Consider the following 24,265-nt stretch of genomic DNA (forward strand, 5'->3'; position numbering starts at 1 on the left):
TGAGCCGACCGACCGCCCCTATAACGCTCCATCTGGAAATCACAATTCGGGGGATGGAAAGAAAGACAAGGGCAAGGCCCCCCTTGGTGCCCGAAGGAATTGTATTGGCCGATCCAGGCAGGGTTCGGTCGGAGGTAGCTCTGCCGAGGCAGAAGAGTTGGACAGAGTTCTGTCCCGTGACTTTGGTTCGACAAAGGCCCCCGAACCTCAACCGACCGAGGAAAATGATTTCAGCAGCCCTTATGGCTGCATGATAGGGGAAACCGCCTTGGGTTTCCTCAACAAACGGTTCGAGGAATGGAAAGAGTTCCTCATGCTAGGGGAGGGCTTTGAGATAAGTCCACCTCGAACCTTAGGCTCGGCCGCCGCTTCTGACGACCCTAAGGTAGTCTGCTGGGGCTTCAATGTATATAAGGCGGCCCTGGAGGTCGTCCTCCGCTCTCCCCTTCATCCATTCGTCCAGGAGCTGCTGGACGAATATCAGATTGCTATGGTCCAACTGGTGCCGAATAGTAGGGCCAACATTTTTGGCTACTTGGTGACTTGCCTGAGGATGGGCTTTACCCCCAACTTTCCGGTCTTCTGCACCATGCACAGCATGGTGAAACTGAGGGCTGAACACCCCGGCCAGAATACATGGTAGTCCTGCATAAGCCATCTAAATGGCGTGACTGGAAGCAGAGATTCTACCTTATCCGGACTGGGATCGAGCGTTTAACAGAAAAATGAACAAGTTCAACGCCTCCCTTGTTCAACTTGGACGAGGGGATCACCGACCGACCTGTCCTACAATCCATCCGGACCACTCCCATCAACTTGACTATTTCTCGGTCAAGAGGGAGTTTAGAGGGGGTCGCCGAGTGGCCATATTCCCCAAGTGGATTCCACTAGTCATTTGGCTAAGGGATCCCTTGGACATGTCCTCGTTCGGCCTACTCCGAAATTACACTCCAGGTGGATTTTTGTAACATGCGTTCTTGATTTTTCTTTGAGTTGAGAATTCTCTAACTCCCAATTTTTACTCTTAACAGAACAAGCCATGTCTCACCTTGACCCGGCACAGAAGGGGGAGGTTGATATGAACGAGTTCAACATGGAGCGTTATCGGCTCCTGAGGCAGCAGTACTAAGAGACAAAAGGGGTACGACAATTTTCTTTATTCCTTTGCCTTAATTTTTTTATTTTTTTATTTTTTTTATTTATTTTTTTTTTGTGTCTGATCTTCCACACTTTGGAGGGGGATCCTTTTCTTCCTGAGTCGGACGGTTCATACGTCTTCTCTCCTGGCCGAGTGAATTTACTTTGGAGGGTTTTTTCCTTTACTCCTACTCGGTCGGGGGAGAGTTCGCAAATTTGCCGAGTGGATTTACTTCGGAGGTTCTTTCCTCTATCTCTACTCGAACAGGGTAGCCTTACTGAATGTTTCCTCTTGTTTTTCAGTCAGCTACGCTTAAGACAACGAGGAAGCGACCGGCGTCGGCTTCAAAGGACGAGGGGTCGTCCAAATCTCGCAAATTTTGGCGTCCAAGACCCCCTCAGGGACGCTGGTAGCAGGGCAAGGTTGCGGGTTGCGCCATCGCAACCTAAAGGAGAGCAACCCCAGCTGAGACCTAATGGGGACTCCAAGCCTTCGGAGCCATAACCGTCCGAGGTGGCCCGAGACGAGCCCGTCTAGAAGGACGGGGAGGGACAACCGACTTTGGACAACACGGCCGACCATGACGCAACTCCGCATGTTGAGTATCTAGGGACTCGGGCCTCTGGTTCCCAAGCTGAAGAAGGGCAGTTGTCTCCGCGCAAAGCGGATGAGCAGCCTCTACCGACGCCCACTCCTGAGAGGCGTCCACACATCCCTCATCTCTTAGAAGGTACTCGTACATCTTCATCTTTTCTTCTGTGTTAATTAACTTTTATTCAGGATTCTAACTTGTCTTTATTTCGTAGAAATTTCTGAAGAGATGGACGCTCGGCTTCTTGGGTCTTCTCTGATTGGGATAGAACGCAAGGCCGTCCGGGACGCTATCTAGTAGGTCGTCCCGAGCGATACTCAGAATAAGTTCTGGGAGATCAACAGGGAGGCGTTGATCAATCTGGCAGCCAGTCGGCAGGAGGTGGCCGAGGCCTCTGAGAAGCTCAAGGCCAAGCTGGAGACCAACAAGGAGGCGTTGAACACAACGCTTCAGGTTGTGGACGTGCACATCCAAGAGGCTAAGCGCCTAAGGAAAGAAGTGGAGGAGCTGAGAAATTAGCTTAATGCTCCAAGGCCAATTCCTGCAGCAGACGTTGTCCAGATCGAGCAGTCGGCCCTTACCCACCTCAAAAACCGATTTGAGGATGCATTTTCAATGATGGTGGAGTGGGACGAGCTCGGTTACTATCTGGAACGCTTCACTAGGCGGCTGGACTTTCTCACCATGAAGGATGAGTGCGAGGCCATTGGGCTGCTCGTCTCCCCCTTCGTCAAGACTCCTTCCCCTGCCCCTAGCGATGCTGAAGATAGGGAGGACGAGGAAGAGGAGACGACCGAGGATGAGGAACCTCCCCGGACCGACAATGACGGGTCGGCCAATGCTGGCGATGGTGGTGAGGAAGCGGCTAAGTGAGGATACCTCTTCTGTAGCTTGTTAAGCTTTATGTCTTCTGTTTTTCTGCTTCAGTTGAACAATTTTTTTTTGTTGCTGCCTGTTTTGAGCGGTCTTTGTAAAGATATTTTGCCGCCTTCTTAGCAGTCTTTTATTTATGCTAATTTTACTGCCTTCTTAGCGGTTTTATGCAATTTCATACTTAGCTATTTTATGCCTTTTTTTTTTTTTTTACTATTCGTACGATTTTCTGCTATTTGTACGAGCAACTGGGGGTATGCCCCTTTATTCGACGTTTTCCTAGTCCGAATTCTAAGTGGTTTGATTAACTTAGTAGATCTTATACCTTGAACGGTATGAATACTAGTAAGTTAATCAAATCATATATAATGATTGCCCTTGGACTAGGTGAACGCCAAATCAACATTAAGAATTCGGCCTTTTTATTGGCTTTGATTGAGTCGTCCGTTGAAGCTATCGTTCGGACGGACCCAAGAAACTTCAAGTATATATTATCTCAACTTGCAAATTTCCGTTTATTGGGCTCGTTCGCCTAGGAAGTCTTCATCCTAAATGGGCAATATATGCCTTAGGCAAATTTATGGTTTCCTGTTTGTCTTTCGTTCGGCCTGGTAGGGCCGAATGACAAGATTGGCCTCTTAGGCTAGTAGGCCGAGCGGCTGAACATAGTATGCCCTAGGTACACCTTGTATTCGGCATCTCTATTGGAATTATTTTAATACAAATGGTCCATGGCCGAGTTGTTTAGCTAAGAATGCCCTTACATATCATTCTACTCGGCCATTGTAAAACTGATGGCCGAGTAGCTTGGTTAGGGAAGCCCTTGCTTAGCATTTTACTCGGCTATTGTAAAACTCGTGGCCGAGTAGCTTTGCTAGGGGAACTCTTGCTCAATATTTTACTCGGCTGATGCCCCTCTTTTGGGCGCATCTTCGTTCAAGTAGGGGTGACCGAGCCAGTCTGTTTTGGCATGCTCTTAGTGAGTTTCTACTCGGCCCCTACTCTTTGCCCTTTTTCAAGGCAACCGAGCTACTATGTTGTAGCAGCACTTGTATCTCTTTTTAGGCGGCTTTGTCTATCTTTTCGTGGCCGACCAGCATTGCTGGGAGCCACCTTATTGTTATTTTCATTCGGCATTTTGCTTAACAATATAGACATTAAAATTTAAAAAACAAAGAATTTAACAATAATGCTTGACTTTTCATTAATATTTGTCACATTTTTACATTGTTGATGGTCGTTCGGCTTAGTTACATCACTCGGCCATTAAGGCTTAGGTACACTACTTGGTCATTCAGATTTAGATGCAACAATTGGCTCATAAGCTTTAAACATAATATCTTTTCAAGTTGTCCGTATTCCATGTACGAGGAAAAGGGCGGTCATCTAAGGCTTCGAGACGGTACGTCCTATCTCGCACTTCTTCTCTGATTCGGTAGGGTCCCGTTCGGGGTTAGCTTTCCATCTTCATTGGCTCAGCCCACCGCTTTCATCTTTCTTAATCAAATTCCCCATCTTCAGCGGACGCTTAGACACTCGGCGATTGTATGCCCTTGTCATCCTTAGACGATAGATCTCGTGCCTAAGCGCCGCATTGCCCATGGCTTCAGGAAGGAAGTCCAGGGCAGTCTTCATGGGCTCCTAATTGGCTGATTCGTCATACAGCATTACTCTGAGAGTAGGCTCAAACATCTCAACTAGGAGTACTGCCTAAGCACCATAAACTAGAAAGAATGGGGTTTCACCTGTAGAACTCTTTGCTGTTGTTCGTATGGACCATAGCACATTGACCAACTCATCTACCCACAGAGCACCTGCCTTTTCAAGCTTACATTTGATACCATTAGAAATCAGCTTGTTATAGGCTTCAATTTGGACGTTGGTGATAGGCTAAAGTCGTATCACCTAATCAAAAGTAATTCCTAAAACCACTAACTAATAATAGATAAGGAAGTAGGGTCGAATCCACAGGGAAACGAGTCTTTCTATTCCGAATTAATTATTATAATCTAAATTATTAAGTAACCAAAAGTTGTTATTTAAAGGAACTATACTACGAAGAATATGAGTAGGGAGAAATCAAATAATAAAAGACCTAGGGCATAGGTTCACCAATAAATAATATTCCAGGGTAAAACATAACAATCAATCATCAATGCATCAATTAATCAGATCATAAAGGGCTTTCGCTACGTATTACAATCACAGAGTTAATTTACCGGTATTAAATCTCATCTCTCGAATCTTGACCTAACCATTTATAAATTAGTCTGCCTATTGAAACTAAGCCTAAACATCAATTCTCATCTCTCGAATCTCAATCAATATTGCTAAACTCATACAAATTAAATCTGGCCAAATCTAACCGCATAGTATTAAATCAATCAATAGGAAATTAATCAAGCATTCACAATTAACACTAATTAATTACCCCTTCATATTATTTATGGATCCCCATAACCCTAGAAAGAAAACTACTCACACATAATTAAATATAAAATAAACAAAGCAATTAAACAAGTCATGATGAAAGAGAGAGAATAAATAACTGAGATTAAAGGAGAAGAAACCGTTACCAAAGTTGAAGGAAACAAGAGATGGAATTAAACAAAGAGTTGTAGAGAGAGAAAATAATACTAGAGTTTTAAGAGGAGAGAGAGAGAGAGAAAAGTTAGAGAGAAAAAGAGAGAGAGAGTAAGGGAAGGGAGAAAAGAATCCTAAATTCGCTTAACAAAAGCGTATATATACTATGCTCGAAAATCCTAAGGTTAAAACAACTTAAATGACGCTTAAACTTCTCCTCAGAAACACGCGCCCGATCGGGCGAGGCACCGCCCGATTGGGCCCGCCTTTTTTTCTTCGTGAGCTTCTCTTCTCATGCCCGGTCGAGCGCGCCTTCGGGCAGAGACCCTTGCACCGGCCAGTGACACTTCGGGCTATTTGGACTCCTTGTTTAGGCTTGTAACTCGGCCCAAACCAAATATCCTCCTTGGGGCTTTAATCATTCGGTCCAATCCTCATATTCTCATAAGTCGAGCCCTTAATCACCGGTTCGATGACTCTAACCGATCTTGGGCTACGAAAGATGGTCATGCTCCTCCAATGCTCGTAGTCGCTTCATAAAATCCCGGGAAAATGCTCCAAGAGTGCAATTCCCTATAAAACTTAACCAAAACTACGAAAACACTAGAAAACACATATTAGTAATAAAAGTGGCTCTAAAGAGCCAAAAGCACTACTAATTATGACCAAGGACGGGGGTAAAATAATATATAAAATAAACATATCAAACTCCCCCAAGCCGAACATTTGCTTGTCCCTAAGCAAAGAGCTCATCAACGAATAAATAAAACATGCCTCACCCCAAATAATCAAAGTCAAGACCAAACAATTCAAGGCAAATCTAACAAACATACTTCAACATCCACCAATCTCATCCATCTAATCACTCATCCTCCCTAACAATTATCGAGTAGAGCTAACCACAAGAGCATATAGAATTCAAGACTAGTGCTCACACACTCAACTCTCATTTATGTGGCGAGTAAAAGATGTACTCGATCGCTCTCCATCCCAACCCCTTTATGTGAACAATGCCCTCCCAACTCACACTCTCGTGTGTTTAAAAAGACAAGCACTCAACCTAGTAGTCGACTCAGAATATGTCGAATCATTCCTTGCATTGATAGGCAAAACTTTCACATTCGCACGACTCTATGCACAGGGTCGGAAGGTCTTTAAAGCTTGTAATGTAAGGCTAGGGTAAAGGGTAGAAAATATTTGGGAAATGTGAGAGAAAAGCCATGCTTAAGGGAGAAAATCCTAATAAAACCAAGGTAAAAAATAAATAATGACCAATCATCTCCAACATACCCAACTCCAACAAAAGTTCACCAAATATAACTCCAAACATATCAAACAATCCCAACACTTACAAATTTCACTCATAAAGATATGATAATATAGAACTAGAGTGAACAAACAAACTTTAAACTCAATTTTGATACTTTTTTTTCTTTCTTTTTTTTAGAGTAACCCTCACATAGAACACTTGATCATTGAAACATTTTTTTTCTTTTGATCTTTTTTTTTCTTTTTATCTCACATTGGAATTTAACTTTGAAACACAAATTCTTATTTTTTCCAATCACAAAACCAAAGAACAAATTACTCATCTTATATTCCCACATTGTGCAAATTATATGCACACTACAACTCCCTCACCTCACTAACTTAAAGCTCCCCCAAGCCAAGCTTGGGACTAGTAACCAGTGGGGCTAAAAAGGCTTGTAATGTGGCTAATAAACAACAAAAGGGCACAAGTAACAACATGGGTAGCAAGAAGGGAACAAATGTATCTAATATCATCTGAAGACTACCTAAAAGAATGAACGCCTTCGTCCTCCACAATGTGCATAATGGTGAGCCATATAAACATTACTCATAGTTGCAAACCAATACTCAAATTTATTGACATACCAGGAACTATCACACATTCCTAACCAAATCAACTAGTCAAGCTCTATATTCACAAGTAGTTAGACAAAATTGACGCATGTTAAGGTATCTAAGCAATCAAACTTCAAGTTATGATCAACAAATCCACAATGCTCATCGTTATATACCAAGAATCAAAACAAATTTTTTCAAGTATGGGGCACAGGGAAGCATGATTCACAATTCATTGGAACGTATTTTTGTATTGATTTTTCAATTTTTTTGTATTTTTCATATAGGAAAGCAATAAAACTATACTAGAAAGCAATAAAAGAAAGAAACCATACCTCAATCCGAAAACTCCCCCAAGCCAGAATCAGACAATGTCCTCATTGGCTCAGGAATTAGCCTAGCATGGCTAAACGTTATCTGGTTGTAAGAAAGAGACAAGGCAAAGAGGGAAAAGATAAAAAGAAAAAGGAAAGAAAAAGGAAAAAGAAAAATAAAGCGGGAAAGGGGGGGTATGGCGCGCCCGGTCGGGCGAAAATAAGGACATAAACTCGTTAACCTCGCGCCCGATCGGGCGGCTCTTCGCCCAATCGGGCGATTTTGTGTCCTCGATAAAGTTCTTACACGCACGCGGTCGGGCGCTATCTCGCCCGATCGGGCGAAATTTGTCGTATACGGATCTCTTCTCCTGCCCGATCGGGCGAAATTAAGGCCACAATCTTTCTTCTTCTTGCGCCCGATCGAGCACGACTTCACTCGGTCGGGCGGATCTTCCGTAGCTTGTACTGGGGTTTCTTTATCATTAATTGCAAGGGGCACCTCCTTAGGCTCAAATTGCCTTGGTTCCCCACTCGACTGAGCCACTACTACTCGATTAGGTGGGACTCTCATTAAGGGCTCAATTATCGCAACCTGTTCACCTTGCTCCTCGTGCTCATGATCAAAACCAAGCCCTTCACAATATAGAGCTCGTTCTATTGCATCCACTTCTTCCATCCATGTCTTAGTTTTACCTGTAGAAGATGCAACACAAGATACCGCCACCAAGGGAGCTTTAACAAGAGCTTGGGGCTCATTAGAACAATTATTTTCAACCATATCAATGCTTAAACACTTCTCCTCAATCATGGGGCTTTTAGGGGCATTATTTAAATTAAAAACAATATTGTCATCCCCTATTGATAGTGTCAATTTGCCACTTTGTACATCTATAATTGCTCCCACAGTATTAAGGAATGGTCTACCCAAAATGATTGGAGTTTACAAATCCTCGGCCATATCAAGAACAACAAAGTCAACAGGTATAAAAAATTTACTTACTCTAACGGGAACATCCTCTAAAATACCTAGGGGGTATTTAAAAGAACGGTCGACCATTTGCAGAGTAATATTAGTAGATTTTAATTTACCCATATTTAGCTTTGAACACACAGACAATGGCATGACATTAACACTAGCACCCAGATCACATAATGCATTATCAATCTTCAGATTGCCAATATGACAAGGAATAGAAAAACTACCGGGGTCTTTTAGTTTAGGTGGAGATTTATTTTGTAGTACGGCACTACATTCTGCAGTTAAAGAGACAGTCTCTACCTCACTAATAGACCTTTTCCTAGTCAATATTTCTTTCATAAATTTTGCATATGCAGGAATTTGTGTAATTAATTCTGTGAAAGGAACTGTTACCTGCAAATCTTTCACCATCTCCAGGAACTTACCAAACTGCTTATCCACTTTAGTTTTCAAATGTCGATTGGGGAATGGTAGTTTGATACTTGGCTTTTGAACATCATTACTCTTATCTTGAATTGCAACCTTCTCTGGAGATTTACCCTGCAATGTAACATCAGAAATATTAGTACAACCTTTTAGCCCTATAGGGCTATTAGCAGCATTGTTAGGTTTAATGGAATCAAGATTAGCATTATTTATTAAAACAGGTTCATCATCTCTGGGCATAGGGGGCCTTTCATAGTGTGAACCACTCCTTAGAGTAATTGCGAAAGCTTGATCCGTAGGCCTGGTTCGTTGTGTTGGAAGGGCTCCCTGTTGACGGGCTTGTAGAGTAGAAGAAATCTGCTCAATTTGATTATCTACTATTTTGTTATGTGCTATGATCGAATCAATTTGAGCATCTCTACTCTCCATGTGCTTTTGCATACTTCCTAGCATCGCTTTTATTTCTGCCAAAGCAGGATCAGTAGGTGGAGGAGTTTGTGGTTGGGAATTCTGGCCAGCATTGGGGTGGTAATATTTCTGCTGGGGTTGTTGTGGCGCCTGTGATTGTTGTGGAGGTGGCGGATTTTGAACATTGGTGCTCCGGTAAGAAAGATATGGATGATTCCGGAACCCAGGATTGTAGGTGTTAGAGTATGGGTCATTCTGCCTATAAGCTTGAAAGGCATTGACTTGCTCCACGGAACTCTTGCAATCTTGCTCCCAATGACCTACAATTCCACAGTTTTCACAGAAAGCCTCATTAGCATTATTATTAATTGCCGAAACATTAGCTATATTTGCAGTACTAAGATTATCTAATTTTTGACAAATAGAGGTTAATTGAGCTTGTAAAAAGGATACAGAGTCGACACTATGTTTCCCTTTGTTAGCAAAGCCTCTAGGATTCCCATATTCGGAATTGTGGATTTCCATATCTTCGATAACTTGACCTGCATCATCAACATTAAGGTTCATAAACCTCCCACTAGCTGCAGAATCCAATATTGTTCTAGATGAATTTCCAATCCCATTATAAAAGGCTTGGATTAACTGCCACTGTGCCAAATTATGGTGGGGACACTCCCTCTGCTGATCTTTAAATCTTTCCCAAGCCTCATACAAAGTTTCATCTGCCTCTTGGGTAAAGTTTTGAATTGTGCTTCTTAGCAAAGCTGTCCTCTCTGCAGGGTAATATTTATTATAAAAATTTAAAACAAGAGTCTCCCACTTAGTAATGCCAAGTGCAGTTCTATTTAATCCATTATACCATAATTTGGCTTTTCCACATAAAGAAAAAGGAAAGAAAATCTCCTTGATTTGATCCTGTGTGACCCTAGCTTGCCTGATGATATTACAATATTGAGAGTAGTCTGCAATATGAAGATTTGGGTCTTCACCCCTAGCTCCACTAAATTGCTTCCTTTCTATCATCGTGATAAATTGGGGTTTAATCTCGAATTGTACCCCATCAAGAGCCGGAGTGGGAGTAAGATGTGGAAAATCTATAAGCGTCGCCTGCGAATAATCACTGAGCTTCTTAGGTGTCGTCATCTCTGATTCTGAATCTGAAGGTACTTCTGAATCACTTGAATCAGATGGAGGGCCGCTAGGAATATTACCACCAGAACTTGCCAGTATTTGCCTATATAAATTCTTTTGTTTATGAAAAGAGCCCTCGATCTCAGGATCGAAATGAATGTAACCTAATCTTAAACACCTGGCAATAAATAAAGAACTAGACGACAAATATGAGAACAGTCCCAAGGAACTTACGTTCTCTGGGACGAAAGAGAATAATCTAGACTATAAAGACAATCAGAAATAAAAATAAAACCGTTTCCCCGGCAATGGCGCCAAATTTTTGACAGGCTAAAGTCGTATCACCTAATCAAAAGTAATTCCTAAAACCACTAACTAATAATAGATAGGGAAGTAGGGTCGAATCCATAGGAAAACGAGTCTTTCTATTCCTAATTAATTATTATAATCTAAATTATTAAGTAACCAAAAGTTGTTATTTAAAGGAACTATACTACGAAGAATATGAGTAGGGAGAAATCAAATAATAAAAGACCTAGGGCATAGGTTCACCAATAAATAATATTCCAGGGTAAAACATAACAATCAATCATCAATGCATCAATTAATCAAATCATAAAGGGCTTTCGCTACGTATTACAATCACAGAGTTAATTTACCGGTACTAAATCTCATCTCTCGAATCTCGACCTAACCTTTTATAAATTAGTCTGCCTATTGAAACTAAGCCTAAACATCAATTCTCATCTCTCGAATCTCAATCAATATTTGTAAAATCATACAAATTTAATCTGGCCAAATCTAACCGCATAGCATTAAATCAATCAATAGGAAATTAATCAAGCATTGACAATTAATAATAATAAATTACCCCTTCATATTATTTATGGATCCCCATAACCCTAGAAAGAAAACTACTCACACATAATTAAATATAAACTAAACAAAGCAATTAAACAAGTCATGATGAAAGAGAGAGAATAAATAACTGAGATTAAAGGAGAAGAAATTGTTACCAAAGTTGAAGGAAACAAGAGATGGAATTAAACAAAGAGTTGTAGAGAGAGAAAATTATACTAGAGTTTTAAGAGGAGAGAGAGAGAAAAGTTAGAGAGAAAAAGAGAGAGAGAGTTAAGGGAAGGGAGAAAAGAATCCTAAACTCTCTTCACAAAAGCGTATATATACTAAGCTCGAAAATCCTAAGTTAAAACAACTTAAACGACGCTTAAACTTCTCCTCAGAAACAAGCGCCCGATCGGGCTTGCCTTTTTTTCTTCGTGAGCTTCTCTTCTCGCGCCCGGTCGGGCGCGCCTTCGGGCGAAGACCCTTGCACCGGGCGGTGACACTTCGGGCTACTTGGACTCCTTGTTTAGGCTTGTAACTCGGCCCTAACCAAATATCCTCCTTGGGGCTTTAATCATTCAGTCCAATCCTCATCTTCTCATAAGTCGAGCCCTTAATCACCGGTTCAATGACTCTAACCGATCTTGGGCTACGAAATATGGTCGTGCTCCTCCAATGCTCGTAGTCGCTTCATAAAATCCCGGAAAAATGCTCCAAGAGTGCAATTCCCTGTAAAACTCAACCAAAACTACGAAAACACTAGAAAACACATATTAGTAATAAAAGTGGCTCTAAAGAGCCAAAAGCACTACTAATTATGACCAAGGGACGGGGTAAAATACTATATAAAATGAACGTATCAGTTGGCTTGAGGATGACCGACCGAGGCAAAACAGTGAGTAATGCCCTGGTCGCTTAGCCAATCCTTGAGTTGTTGTGTTTCAAACTGGGGTCCATTATCAAACACCATTGGTTGTGGTACTCCATAATGGTAATGATATTTTCCAGATCAAGGCTGATACGTCCGTCCACTTAATCCATCGGACGGCCTCAGCTTCGACCCACTTTGTGAAGTAGTCGACTACTACTAACACATACCGCCTTTGGCCCGACGCTGGCGTATACGGCCCCAAGATATCCATGCCTCATTTTGCAAAGGGGAGTAGGCTGCTTATGGCCGACAAGCTATTAGCTGGCGGTGAATTAGGGTTGCAAATCTCTAGCATTTGTCGCATTTCTTCACCATTTGCATGGCGTCTGCATTCAAACTCGGCTAGTAGTACCCTAAGTGAGTAACTTTCTCAACTAAGGCTCGTACTCCAATATGCGACCTACAATGTCCTTGGTAGAGGTCGTCCAGCACATCATAACCTCTTTCCGGGGTTATACACTTCAGGTATGGTTTCACAAAAGCTTTTTTGAATAGCTCCCCGTTCTTCATTTTGAACCAGGCCGCTCTCTTCTTCATCAGCCAGCTCTCTTTCAGATCGGCCGGGAGTATCCCATCCCTTAGGTAGGAAATACACTACAAGAAATAAGCTATTTTGCGACAGCCAAAATTTGTCGCAAAAACCGTTGCAAAAAATAGTTGCAACAGTCAACCGTCATAAACCGTTTGTCGCAATCACAGTTGTCGTAAAATTTTATTTTTGCGACAGTTTGACTGTCGTAAACCTTTTTTTACGACGGTTGTACTAATTTCAGCGACTATTTCATTTTTTGTCGTTATAATTAATCTGCGACAGCTAAAAACCGTCGCAAACTACGACGGCTAAGAAAACTGTCACAAAAACCAACTTTAACGACAGCTAAAAGCCGTCGGAAAAAATAAAAAATAAAATAAAATAAAACAACGAAACCCCTCAACCCAGCCACATCCCTTCTTTAACCTTTTCACCAACAACAGCCTAGCCGCATAACCCGTAACCACCACCAACCGCCATCACAAACCACCTAGCCCCGCCACACACTTTCCACCGCCACCCAAAACCACCAAATTAAACCCAAAAAACACATAAACCCACAATCAACCTTAGATATGAAATTAAACCAAAAAAATCTAAAATCCAACAATTCCCCCTTACCAATTAGCACCACCACCAACAACACCCTAACCTTGCACCCAAAAAAAGAACATTAAGATCTAAAAATTAAACCCCAACAAACAAAAAATCAAAGAAAAAACCCAACATAATAACTAAAGATAAATGAAAATATAAAACAAAAATACATACAAATAACAAACATCAAACAAGAAATACAAATATACATCCAATAATCAAAAAGCAAGAATAAATCAAACAAAAAGTTAATGAAATAACAGAAATTATAAAAAAAGTACAAAATTCAAACAAAAATGCCACAAAAAATCAAATGAAAATAAATGACAAAATAGAAAGATCAAACAAATTAAACAAAAATCAAATGAAGATGAACGAAAATAATTAACATACCTTCGAAAGTTTCCTCTTTTTTGGATTTTAAGGGTCAAATTAGACCATAGAAACTCCAGATCTGGAATTTTTATGGTCGAATTTGGCTAAAAAAACTCACCATCACGATATTGAACCTTAAAAACATGAATTTGACTAAAAAAAACCTCAGCATTAAGAAGAAAGAAAGAGGAGTACGAGAAAGAAAAGAATGGAGGACGAGAAAGAGAGAGGAGAAAAAAAAAGAGAGGAAAGAGAGGAGGAGAGGAGGGGAGATGATCTGAGAAAGAGAGAAGAGAAAGGAAATGAAAGAGGAGAGAGAAACTGATAGGGAGAGGAGAAATGAAACGGCGGACAATACATTATTAGAGTTTGGTGTGAGATTTTGGGGTATTTAAATACCTGTATGTTTTTTTTGAAAAAAACAACTCTACAACAGCTTTAAACTGTTGCAAATTACGACGGTTTTTTGCGACAATTTTATTGGTCGTAATTTGCGGTGTGGGATTTTAAGGTATTTAAAACCGTCGTAATTTGCGATAGTTTAAAGCTGTCGTAAATATTAAAAAAATTTAAAATTATTTTTAATGTCTATTACGACAGTTTTATTGGTAAAAAACCATCGTAAATCTGCGACAGATTAGAAAACTGTCGTAATATTGCGACAACAACAAAAACCATCATAAAATTTAAAAATTACGACAGTTTTGCTAGCTGTCGTAGAAAAATTGTCTCTATTTTCCCGGATTCTAGTAGTGATCCGTCCATCCAACTATAACTTTCATCAATAATTTGTATCGGCTCGACATCAATACTCCTCTTTTCTTTCACTTTCCAAAACACTAATCTGGGAGTGTCACATGATGCCGAGGATGCTAATTTGAAAAGCGCGTCCGCTTGATGATTTTCTGAACGGGGGACTTGCTGCAGCGTGAAATGTTCTAGGCCCTCAACCTCATCCCTTACCATCTGCAGATACTTCATCATGGCCGGCTCTCTGGCCTCATAGTCACCATTCACTTGGCTGACTATCAGTTGAGAATCCGAACTTACATAAATTTTTGTTGCCCCGTCCGCCTTACACATTCTAAGGCCGGCCAGCAGGGCTTCGTATTCGGCCTTATTGTTGGAGGCTTGGAACTGAAATCTCCTTGTGTACTCAAACTTATCCCCCTCAGGAGACAGACAAATGATACCGGCGCCGCACCCGGTTGCCGTGGCACTACCATCCACATAAACCTTCCAGATTTGATTCCCTGCCGGCTGCAAGTCCAGCCTGGTCATTTCAGCCAAAAAATCAGCAAAGGCCCCCTTATTTATGGAAAGGATGAAAAGTTTAGGATAAAAACCCTGAGAATTTTACCCATGGTAAATGGTAATATGCCCGACCAGTGCCTAGCTGACACCTGTCACAGGCGCCATGCACGTCACCCCAATGATTTGGGTATTTCTACCCCGCCACATGGCACTATGAGAGCTCGCCACATGTCACCTTAGAGAGCCTCCAAATGGACCTCTTAGGGGCCAACACGTGTCAAGAAAATATGGCTTCTGGAATTGGCTGCCTTCAAGGCCCAAATCCCGAGGCTACCGAAAAACGGTGCAGCCCTAAATCCTAGGTCATCAAACCCTAGGACAGGGCACACCTTTCTAGGACCCTATAAATAGGGAGATTTCCTCATTTATTGGGGCACGTCCTAATCATTACATCATTTATTACGCTCGAAAACAGAGAACACCTGATCTCGGAATCTGAGAAGATATTTACTTTCCGCACGTTTTTACTCTGAACCCGTACTAACTTAACCTTCGGAGGCGGACCTCCAAACATCCGGAGCTTCGTTGTTTTGCAGGTACAGGCGGCTTTGTTGGATCTAGTCTTCGAGTTGTAACTCTCCCAAGGGACACAAAAATACCCGAAACAAGCCCTATTTTTTTTAAAAAAAAAAAAATTATGTGAGACCTAATTTCTTAAATACTGTGAAAAATTGTGTTGCATATTAAAAAACGGAGAAAGTACTAGTAAAGTGAGGTTGGTGAGAAAAAGAAATAATAAAATAATAATAGGTCATTTCCATTTATAGGGGTGTTGCTATTATTACTCTCTCTGTTTTTAATAGTGTTACACTTACCAAATGCGGCCGTATTTTAATAAGTGTTACACTTCCTTCTTTTTTTTTTTATTTTTTTATTTTTTTATTTTTTTTTACAAAAGAAGTTACATTTTAATATTAAATCTTCTTCGGGAGAGTGAGGGATAGCTCAAGTGGTTAGAGCTTCCCCTCTCGATTCCAGGTGATCCTGGGATCGATTCTCATCACCTGCCCTCGTGGCTCTCTAAATTCCAAAAAAAAAAAAAAAAATTAAAAATCTTATCCTTTCATGGTCCCCACCAAACCCACTACTACTTTTTTTTATTTATTACTCCATTCGGTTTTAAATACTTGCTCATTTCTCCATGCACGGAGTTTTAGGAGAAATTAGAGAAAGTAATAAAATATGGAGGTAATGGGGTTGGTGGAAGAATAAAAAATAAACCAAAAGTAGTAGAGAGAATTGAAGGAGAGAGAATATGAAAATAATATTGTTGGATCCACTTGGTGTGAGAAATTAATTAAATATTGTAAAACCTTTCCAAATAAGGAAATGGAGCAAGTATTTAAAAACGGGCGAAAAAGAAAAGTGGAGCAAGTATTTAAAAACCGAGGGAGTACTTACTTTTATTGCCTCTCATATTTATTACTTTTCAATAAGAGAAGGTTTTGCGTAGAACAGACTCACGTGAGACCGGACTCAGCAACAAAAAATCGATAATGTTGTCTTATTCCTGATAAAAATTATCTTATTCCTGACTAAAATAGTCTTATTTCTGATAAAAATTATCTTATTCTTGACTAAAATAGTCTTATTTTTGATAAAAATTATCTTATTCCTGACTAAAAATTTCTAATTCCTGACAAATGTTAAACCAGTTAATATTAATCTAATACCTGGCAATACTAATCTAATGTCTGATAATACTAATCTAACATATGACAATGAACATCTAATACCTTACCCATGTGATTCACACCGCCTATTGTTAGTGTTCTATTCATCCCCTTGTTCTCCAGTGATGTTTGTATGTCTTTCTGTGGATTTAACTCTATTCTATTCCGGTGTAGAAGGCGGCTAATGGACCGAAACAACAACGGCCCCCGAAATCGTCGTCGTCAACACAAGACGCCATTGAAATTGAGGTCTCTGAAGTTCTATATGGGTTGATGAAGCAATCTAAGCCCCATCGAAGCAAGAGGTGGGATGATAAATGATTTAGCTAAATTGGATTCTAGATCTGTTCATGATTCTAAATCAATGGAAATTGTGATGATTTCTCCCTCTTTTTCGGACCAAATTGATGGAATTTGTGATGAATTTCTCCCAAAATCGAAACAGGATAGAGATAATGAAAGTTTCGAAGGTGCGTGAATGAATCGACCCAAAGGATGAGGATGAAGAAGAAGCAGCATTGTTCTCAAGTCCGGACTCACGTGAGTCCGTTCTACACAAAAGTTTTGCTTTCAATGAATTATTAACCTCATTATTTTTCTTTATAATTTTTTTAATGGTCCAATTACCCTACTTATCTCTTATTTTATTTAAGTCATATATACCTAAAATTATATACCAATCAAATTGTAACACTTATTAAAATACGAAGGTAGTATGAAACATATGTAAAATGATAGCGTTGCGATTATTATGAAATGAAGGAAGTTCTATAGGAAGTAATAGTTTTGTTTGTTAGCTATCGTGTCAAAAATTGGTTGGATATGCCACGCCAAATCGCCATTGTACAAAGAACAATAACGAACAACCCCAAAAAAAAAAAAAAAAAAAAAAAAAAGAAAAGATTCAGCATTATAGCAGTATCGGTAACATAACAGGATGAACTCACGCATTACAAAACTAATCAAAATCAAAGAATTGAAAAACAAATTCAACCACCTATCGACGGCAAAAAATGCGGCAACGATTCAGGCACCTGATCTTCATTGTGATTTTCTCTCTCCTCCCTCTGAGTTACCTTTGCCGGCCTTACGTCCTCGTTCTCACTCAAGATGATCTCAAAGAATCCGTCAACAATCCCACCGAAGAACACCCCAATCTTGACTCCGATCCCGACTCATCCGACTGGGACGAGTTTGGTGGAATTGAACCAAAATCCGAAGACGAGCTCGATTCTGGATCATGGCGATTTATTCTTGAACAAGACGAAGTGGGGAGACATCAAGATGTATCATTGTATTACTCAGGGGTTTCGAAGATGGTGGGTGCTGCAAGTTCGGGTGAATTGAGATTGATGGAGGAAGCTTCATCGGAAATTGAGGCTGCTGCTAAGAGTGGTGATCCTCATGCTAGGTCTGTTCTTGGGTTTTTGTATCATATGGGTATTGGTAGAGAGAGGAATAAAGCTAAGGCGTTTTTGTACCATTATTTTGCTGCTAATGGGGGTAATTTGCAGTCTAAGATGGCTCTTGCTAATTTCTATGCTCGTCAAGATGTAAGGGTTTTTCTTGCTTAATCTGTGATTTTAGTTGCGACAAATGAATTTTTTGTGTCTCACAAATAATACCCTTTGTGGCGACTAATAAGAAACGAAGGTAGTATATTGTTTTTATGATGATTTTGAAATTTGGTTGCTTATGTTACAATGCTTTGTTGTTTCTATTACAAAGAAAATGTTCATAGTTCATTGGGGAAACATGGGTTATAGTTTCGTTTAGAGCAACTACATGTAACACTATAGAATGTTGAATTTTGTGTTTAATTTGGGTATTATCAAATGTTTATATGTTGGAGTCAATTTTCATGTTTCTGATATTATTATAATATGTGGTGAGTAACTTGTATGGAGTTGTTTGCTTGTATATGGTTGAATTTGCATGTCTTTCGTATTGTCTAGTGATTAATTGTAGTCTCGTTGCTGCAGATGTATGACAAAGCAGCTAAACTATATGGTGAATTAGCTGAAGTGGCGGTGAATAGTTTTTTGATATCTAAGGATTCGCCTGTTGTTGAGTCAGTAAGGATTCATGTTGGAGCCGAGGAAAACAAGGAAGCCTTAAGGAAGTCGCGAGGGGAAGATGATGAAGATTTTCAGATATTGGAATACCAGGCACAAAAGGGCAATGCTGCGGCAATGTACAAGATTGGCATATTCTATTATTTTGGACTCAGGGGATTGCGTCGTGATATTCCCAAGGCATTATCCTGGTTCTTGAAATCAGCCGAGAAAGGAGAACCCAGGTCCATGGAGCTTCTTGGGGAGATATATGTAAGGGGAAGTGGGGTGGACAGGAATTATACGAAAGCTCTGGAATGGCTTACTCTTGCAGCTAAACAACAGCTTTACTCAGCTTATAATGGCATTGGATATTTGTATGTCAAAGGTTATGGGGTGGAGAAGAAGAATTATACGAAGGTAAGATCTTCTTGCCATGAGCTGCGTGTTGTCATGAACCTACTTTTGGTTTTTAACTTTGCTGCTAACTGGTTTTTTATTCTGAGCTGTCAGTCCATTTAAATTAATTGCATTTAGTGGCTCAATTGTTTTAGATCAGAGTATATGTGGTTGGAAAAGTGCGTACAGTGTCTGTTGAGTTGTAGACAACCCAAATTCACTCACATTAGCTTTTTTTTATCTTACTAGCTGAGAGTTATCTGTATGTGTCCATAGTTGAAGGTCTCTATATAATCCATACCAGCATGGTTGAATTTTCTTCCACAGCCCACACCCCCCCCCCCCCCCCCCCCCCGATCTTATTTGGATTATATTGAGTACCTTAAAGTATAGTTAACAGACGTGAGTGCAAAAGAGAACTGCCACTGGGGCATAACATGCATGTTCATGTGTGCACGATAGCTCTAGCTGTGTATGGTGTCAAGTAGCTTTTATTTTGTGGTTTTTTTAGCTAGCCATTGAGCAATTGCATTCCCGCAACTACCGTCCAGTAAAGATGGCAATATAGTATGGAACTCTGGATCTGACCCTTATCCGATCTGTTCGAAGAAAAAAATCCGAGATGAATCTGAAATATAATAATCCGACTCCGTTTTAAAAAAATCCGAATCCTTCTCTGTTTTAAAAAATCCGACTCCGACTCCGACTCCAACTTATCTGACCCGACACTCCGACTTTTATATGTACTTGTACTTATATATTTTGATTATTCTATTTATGGATTTATAGGTCTTTGGCATTGATTATATATTTTGTTGCTATTGATAATTGGGTCAAAATAAAATTGAAAGTCCGGTCGGAGTTGGATGCTAGGTTTTTAGTCAAATCAGAGCAGATTCTCGGAGTTGGATATCGGAGTTAGAGGCAGATTAAATATCTGACAGCTTGTAGGGTCGGATTCGGATTGGATGCAAAATCCGAATCTGACCCATTGCCATCCCTACCATCCAGCAGTGCTTGACTATTAGAACATTTCTAGGCCACTATAAGCTGCCATTATGTGCCTAGATTCATTATAGCCTTATAGGTAACCTAAATCTCCAGAGCCTAGACACCTTATGGTCCTTTCAAGGCCTCTATATTTGAAAGTAGAAACCAAAACTGCTCGGTAACTATTTCGTGCGAAAACTACTCAAGTAACCATATCAAAGCCCAGAATAACACCAAAAAAAAAAAAAAAAAAAAAGAGAGAAAGAAAAAAGAAAGAAAGAAAGGGAGACAGAATGAGAATTCCCATCCTACTTGGGCTGGTCATGTGAAAGATGTTTCAGCAATTAGTTTCTGCATTTGGGATTAGGGATTTAAATTATGAAAGCTATATAAATTTGTTGAGTAAGTTTTAATGATCTTAACAATTTATTTATTTGCAAGTGTAAAAATTTGCCAGGAACCTGCATCTCTTTTCTAATTCTGATGATTTTGCTTAGATAGTGTTGGTATTTATTTGTTCTGTTTTTATATTAAGAATTTCAGTTGTCTTAGGCAAAGGCTTTCTCTTGACAGGCAAAGGAGTTATTTGAAAAAGCGGCTGATAATGATGACTCTGGTGGCTTCTATAATCTTGGGGTATTGTATCTCAAAGGAATGGGGCTAAAGAAAGATGTGAAGCTGGCTTGCAAATATTTTATAATGGCTTCAAATGCTGGTCAACCAAAGGCTTTTTATCAGTTAGCAAAGATGTTTCATACTGGTGTGGGTCTGAAGAGGAATCTTCAAATGGTAAGCTGATTTAGCTTGCTTTCTTAATTGCTGACATGACATGACTTTTTCAGCTATTCTCTTCGTCACTTTCCATCACACTTCGATCTGTGTTTGGTTCTATTTGAGAGGTGGTATGAGTTTTTGTTATCATGCAAAGTGTCATAAAGGGAGATGGAATCATTGGCTCTAGAACTCTATTTCTAAATTCAAGGGTTTGGCTTATTAGTCACTTTCATCCAATCCTTCAGTTCTTCCCATATTTCCTTTTTTTTTTTTTTTTTTTAATAAACCGCCTCCCTATTCTCTCCTCCTCTCCTGCTTCTACTGACACTCTGTTCTCCCCACTCCAACCACTCCTTCCTGCTGTCTCCAACCACATCACTGCTCAACTTTAGTTACCTTGATTCGTTTACTGGTACTTCACCTTTTTTTTTTTTCTCTCTCTCTTTCTCTTGCCCTCCCCCTCAGCCTCTTTACTGCAACCACCTGCTGTGGGCTGTGAGGGCCCCTTGTCTTAGTCCATGTTAAAGGTGCCTCTGCCAATGTTAAGTGAGCTAGTGAGAGTTGTGAGAGTAGGGTTACAGGTAAGTGGATCTTGTAATTGATCCGTCCATCAAAATACTTGATCACCATTAATTCTGTTAGTATGATTATGATTCATAAGCTCATGATGTAGATGAATATTCTCATGAGGTGAAGGTGGCAAGATCTGGTTAATATAGTATTAATTTTTATGCAATTGCAATATTAACGCATTACTCATGGTATGAATGAATGGGAAAATGTGAAATGGTGCAAAATCGAAAAATTGTCCTAACCACACCCCAAAAATGAAATAATTCACAAATGAGCACAATTTTTTGGGACACCTGAAAAATACGGGCATATCTATATAAGACATAGGGAGTTTCAAATTTACAGAGGTCCAATTAGTTTCAATGTCTGTCAGAATTCTGATGAAATTGTACTTCAATTAGGATTATTTCCACATGTATTTCTTAGGATAGTAAAGAATATTGACTTCTATGCCTAATTTTGCCTACTAAAACTGTATTGTGTACATTTTGGTTTCTACGATATTCTTTTCTGCATAATTTTAGGTGCAGGTTGCACTTAAAATAATTTTAACTTACTTTGGTTTAATGTTGGGTTAATTTGATTTTCAGGCCACTGCATTGTACAAGGTAGTTGCTGAACGGGGACCATGGAATTCCTTATCTAGGTGGGCATTAGAGGCATACTTGAAAGGTGATGTAGGTAAAGCATTACTCTTGTACTCCAGGATGGCAGAACTGGGTTATGAGGTAGCACAAAGTAATGCTGCATGGATTCTTGATAAATTTGGGGAACGTAGCATGTGTATTGGAGCATCTGGGCTATGCATAGATGCTGAAAGGCATCAACGTGCACACTCTTTATGGTGGCAGGCTTCTGAGCAGGGTAATGAACATGCGGCGTTGTTGATAGGAGATGCATACTATTATGGTAGGGTATGTATCTCTGAGTAAATCTATTTTTCTGTGCATTGGAAGAGTGAATTTTTAGTTTTAAATTTTGGGAGGTTGTCTATGTTTGAAAATTTTCATTGCTGATCATTGTTATCTTGATTTCTTTTTAGGGTACGGACAGAGATTATGAACGTGCTGCTGAGGCATATATGCATGCAAAATCTCAGTCTAATCCACAGGCAATATTTAATCTTGGGTACATGCATGAGCATGGTCAAGGACTTCCTTATGATCTTCATCTTGCAAAACGCTACTATGATCAAGCTCTGGAGATTGATTCTGCAGCAAAATTACCTGTCACCCTTGCACTTACAAGCCTATGGGTTCGGAAAAATTACGCCAACAGTTTTCTGGTGAGTTTAATCAGTTGCTTGCTTTCACTGAAATACTATCCACAAGTCATTAATTAAATGATACATTTAAATTGAATTTATCAAGATGCAAATGATACATTTGAATTAAATCCGCATATGAGGTGATAAATGTCAAGCTGGTAATGTTCTCCCATCAAAGTTCCTTCAAAATTTTGTAACAGATTAAATAACCAGTGTATTATTTTTTATTACAACCTCATAAAATAAACAATAGCCATAAACAATTGTCCCCCTGATTTAGCTCCCTGGTATTGTTCTCCCGTTTAAATCTAATCCTTGATTACTTAATCATACCATGTAAGCCCTTGTTATTATAATAGTTGGCAGCAACACTAATGTAGTAGTTTATTACAGGTGCACACAATTGATTCTCTGCCAGAAGTCTATCCAAAACTTGAAGCATGGGTTGAAAATATCATCATGGAGGAAGGAAATGCAACAATACTTACTCTTTTTGCTTGCCTGCTGGCGGTTCTTTACCTTCGTGAGTGGCAACGTAGACATGCTGTTGTTCCACAGGCTGATGATGCTGCACAGCAGCTGAACGATCAGCTCATCCAAGCACCACATTGACCTGCCATGTATGTGTAGTTTAGGGCCCAAAGGATTGTATGTCATGAGCTGATTCCTTTACCTTTTTTGGGGCACATCCAACTCTTGAAAGTAGCTCTTCCTCTTATTATGTGAATAGGCAAGTCTACTATTGAAGCTATTGTACATCTGAAACTCTACAGCAGCCTTGTTTTTTGGAGAGCAATTGTTAGCCTCTTATGTTAGCTGATTTGAACTTCGATATTTTTCTGCTCTTAATTGGTAAAGAAGTGAATCTAATTTTATTAACCAAAAAAGACACTATTCTTCCATTACATGTGATAGCGAAAAACTACTGAATCAGTTAGTTAATCCAAATGCAAAACTGAACTTCTTTTTCCAGTGCGTAATATCTTTGGTTCCTCAGTAGGACCTAACCCATTATAATATCTCCATTTCTTCATTATATGCTTATTTGGATTAGAATTAGAAGACTTCATTCTAGACAGCTCAAATGATAGGAGTTTAAGTGTGAGAAATAATCTCAACCACATTATGCAGATTAATACTATTGAATGAGATCTTTTTGATCTCCAACTACCGAAATCAGTGCAGTAGGATGGTAATTGAGAGCAAGGTACACGATCTATTTAGATCTTTAGACAAATACATCTTCAGTAATCCACCAAATTAAGTCCCATTTCTTGAACATCAGACTTGTTTTTCTGTTAAAAGATTAACAAAATAGGTCATTGAAGGAGCACTTGACTGACTAGCAATTACAACACCTGGCATATCATCTGAGGTAATCTTACAGCAAATAAATATTAAAACGGAAAAAATAGTATAGAAACAGAACATCACTAGTCTCTAGTTAATAAAAAATACACAAAATTAAAAATCTAATACTTCAAATCAAAACGTTCTTTCTACAATTTTTTCCCCAACCTTGGGCACACTACTAGTAGTTTTCACACTAGGAGAATTCTTTGCAGATTTACTGAAATAGTAGGAAAAAATATGAGGAAAACAAATAAAAAAAACGATATCAGTCAACAGA

At 39.6% G+C, this 24,265-nt stretch overlaps 1 protein-coding gene and 1 non-coding gene across 2 annotated transcripts; both read left to right on the forward strand.

Annotated features, from left to right (window-relative positions):
• Positions 1 to 9,837: 9,837 nt before the first annotated feature.
• LOC145580506 (small nucleolar RNA R71) lies at positions 9,838 to 9,944 on the forward strand. The gene has a single exon (XR_014099531.1). It is a non-coding gene; the product is annotated as a small nucleolar RNA R71 (small nucleolar RNA).
• Positions 9,945 to 17,485: 7,541 nt separating this feature from the next.
• LOC145580197 (ERAD-associated E3 ubiquitin-protein ligase component HRD3A-like) lies at positions 17,486 to 23,522 on the forward strand. Its single transcript, XM_081637600.1, has 6 exons — positions 17,486 to 18,131; positions 18,561 to 19,052; positions 20,595 to 20,810; positions 21,959 to 22,282; positions 22,411 to 22,653; positions 23,029 to 23,522. The coding sequence occupies exons 1-6, from the start codon at positions 17,592 to 17,594 to the stop codon at positions 23,245 to 23,247; spliced, it is 2,034 nt and encodes a 677-aa protein (XP_081493726.1). The 5' UTR covers positions 17,486 to 17,591; the 3' UTR covers positions 23,248 to 23,522.
• The last annotated feature ends 743 nt before the right edge of the window (positions 23,523 to 24,265 follow it).

Source organism: Chenopodium album, chromosome 14 (genome assembly GCF_948465745.1).
Source record: "Chenopodium album chromosome 14, dcCheAlbu1.1, whole genome shotgun sequence".
Classification (NCBI taxonomy): Eukaryota; Viridiplantae; Streptophyta; class Magnoliopsida; order Caryophyllales; family Amaranthaceae; genus Chenopodium; species Chenopodium album.

Bases quoted from the DNA above. Each gene is read 5' to 3' on its own strand.
- LOC145580197 (XM_081637600.1), top strand. From the start codon at position 17,592: ATGCGGCAACGATTCAGGCACCTGATCTTCATTGTGATTTTCTCTCTC. The intron at 20,811-21,958 runs GTAAGCTGATTT...TTTGATTTTCAG, and splicing joins TGAAGAGGAATCTTCAAATG to GCCACTGCATTGTACAAGGT. The intron at 22,654-23,028 runs GTGAGTTTAATC...AGTTTATTACAG, and splicing joins ATTACGCCAACAGTTTTCTG to GTGCACACAATTGATTCTCT.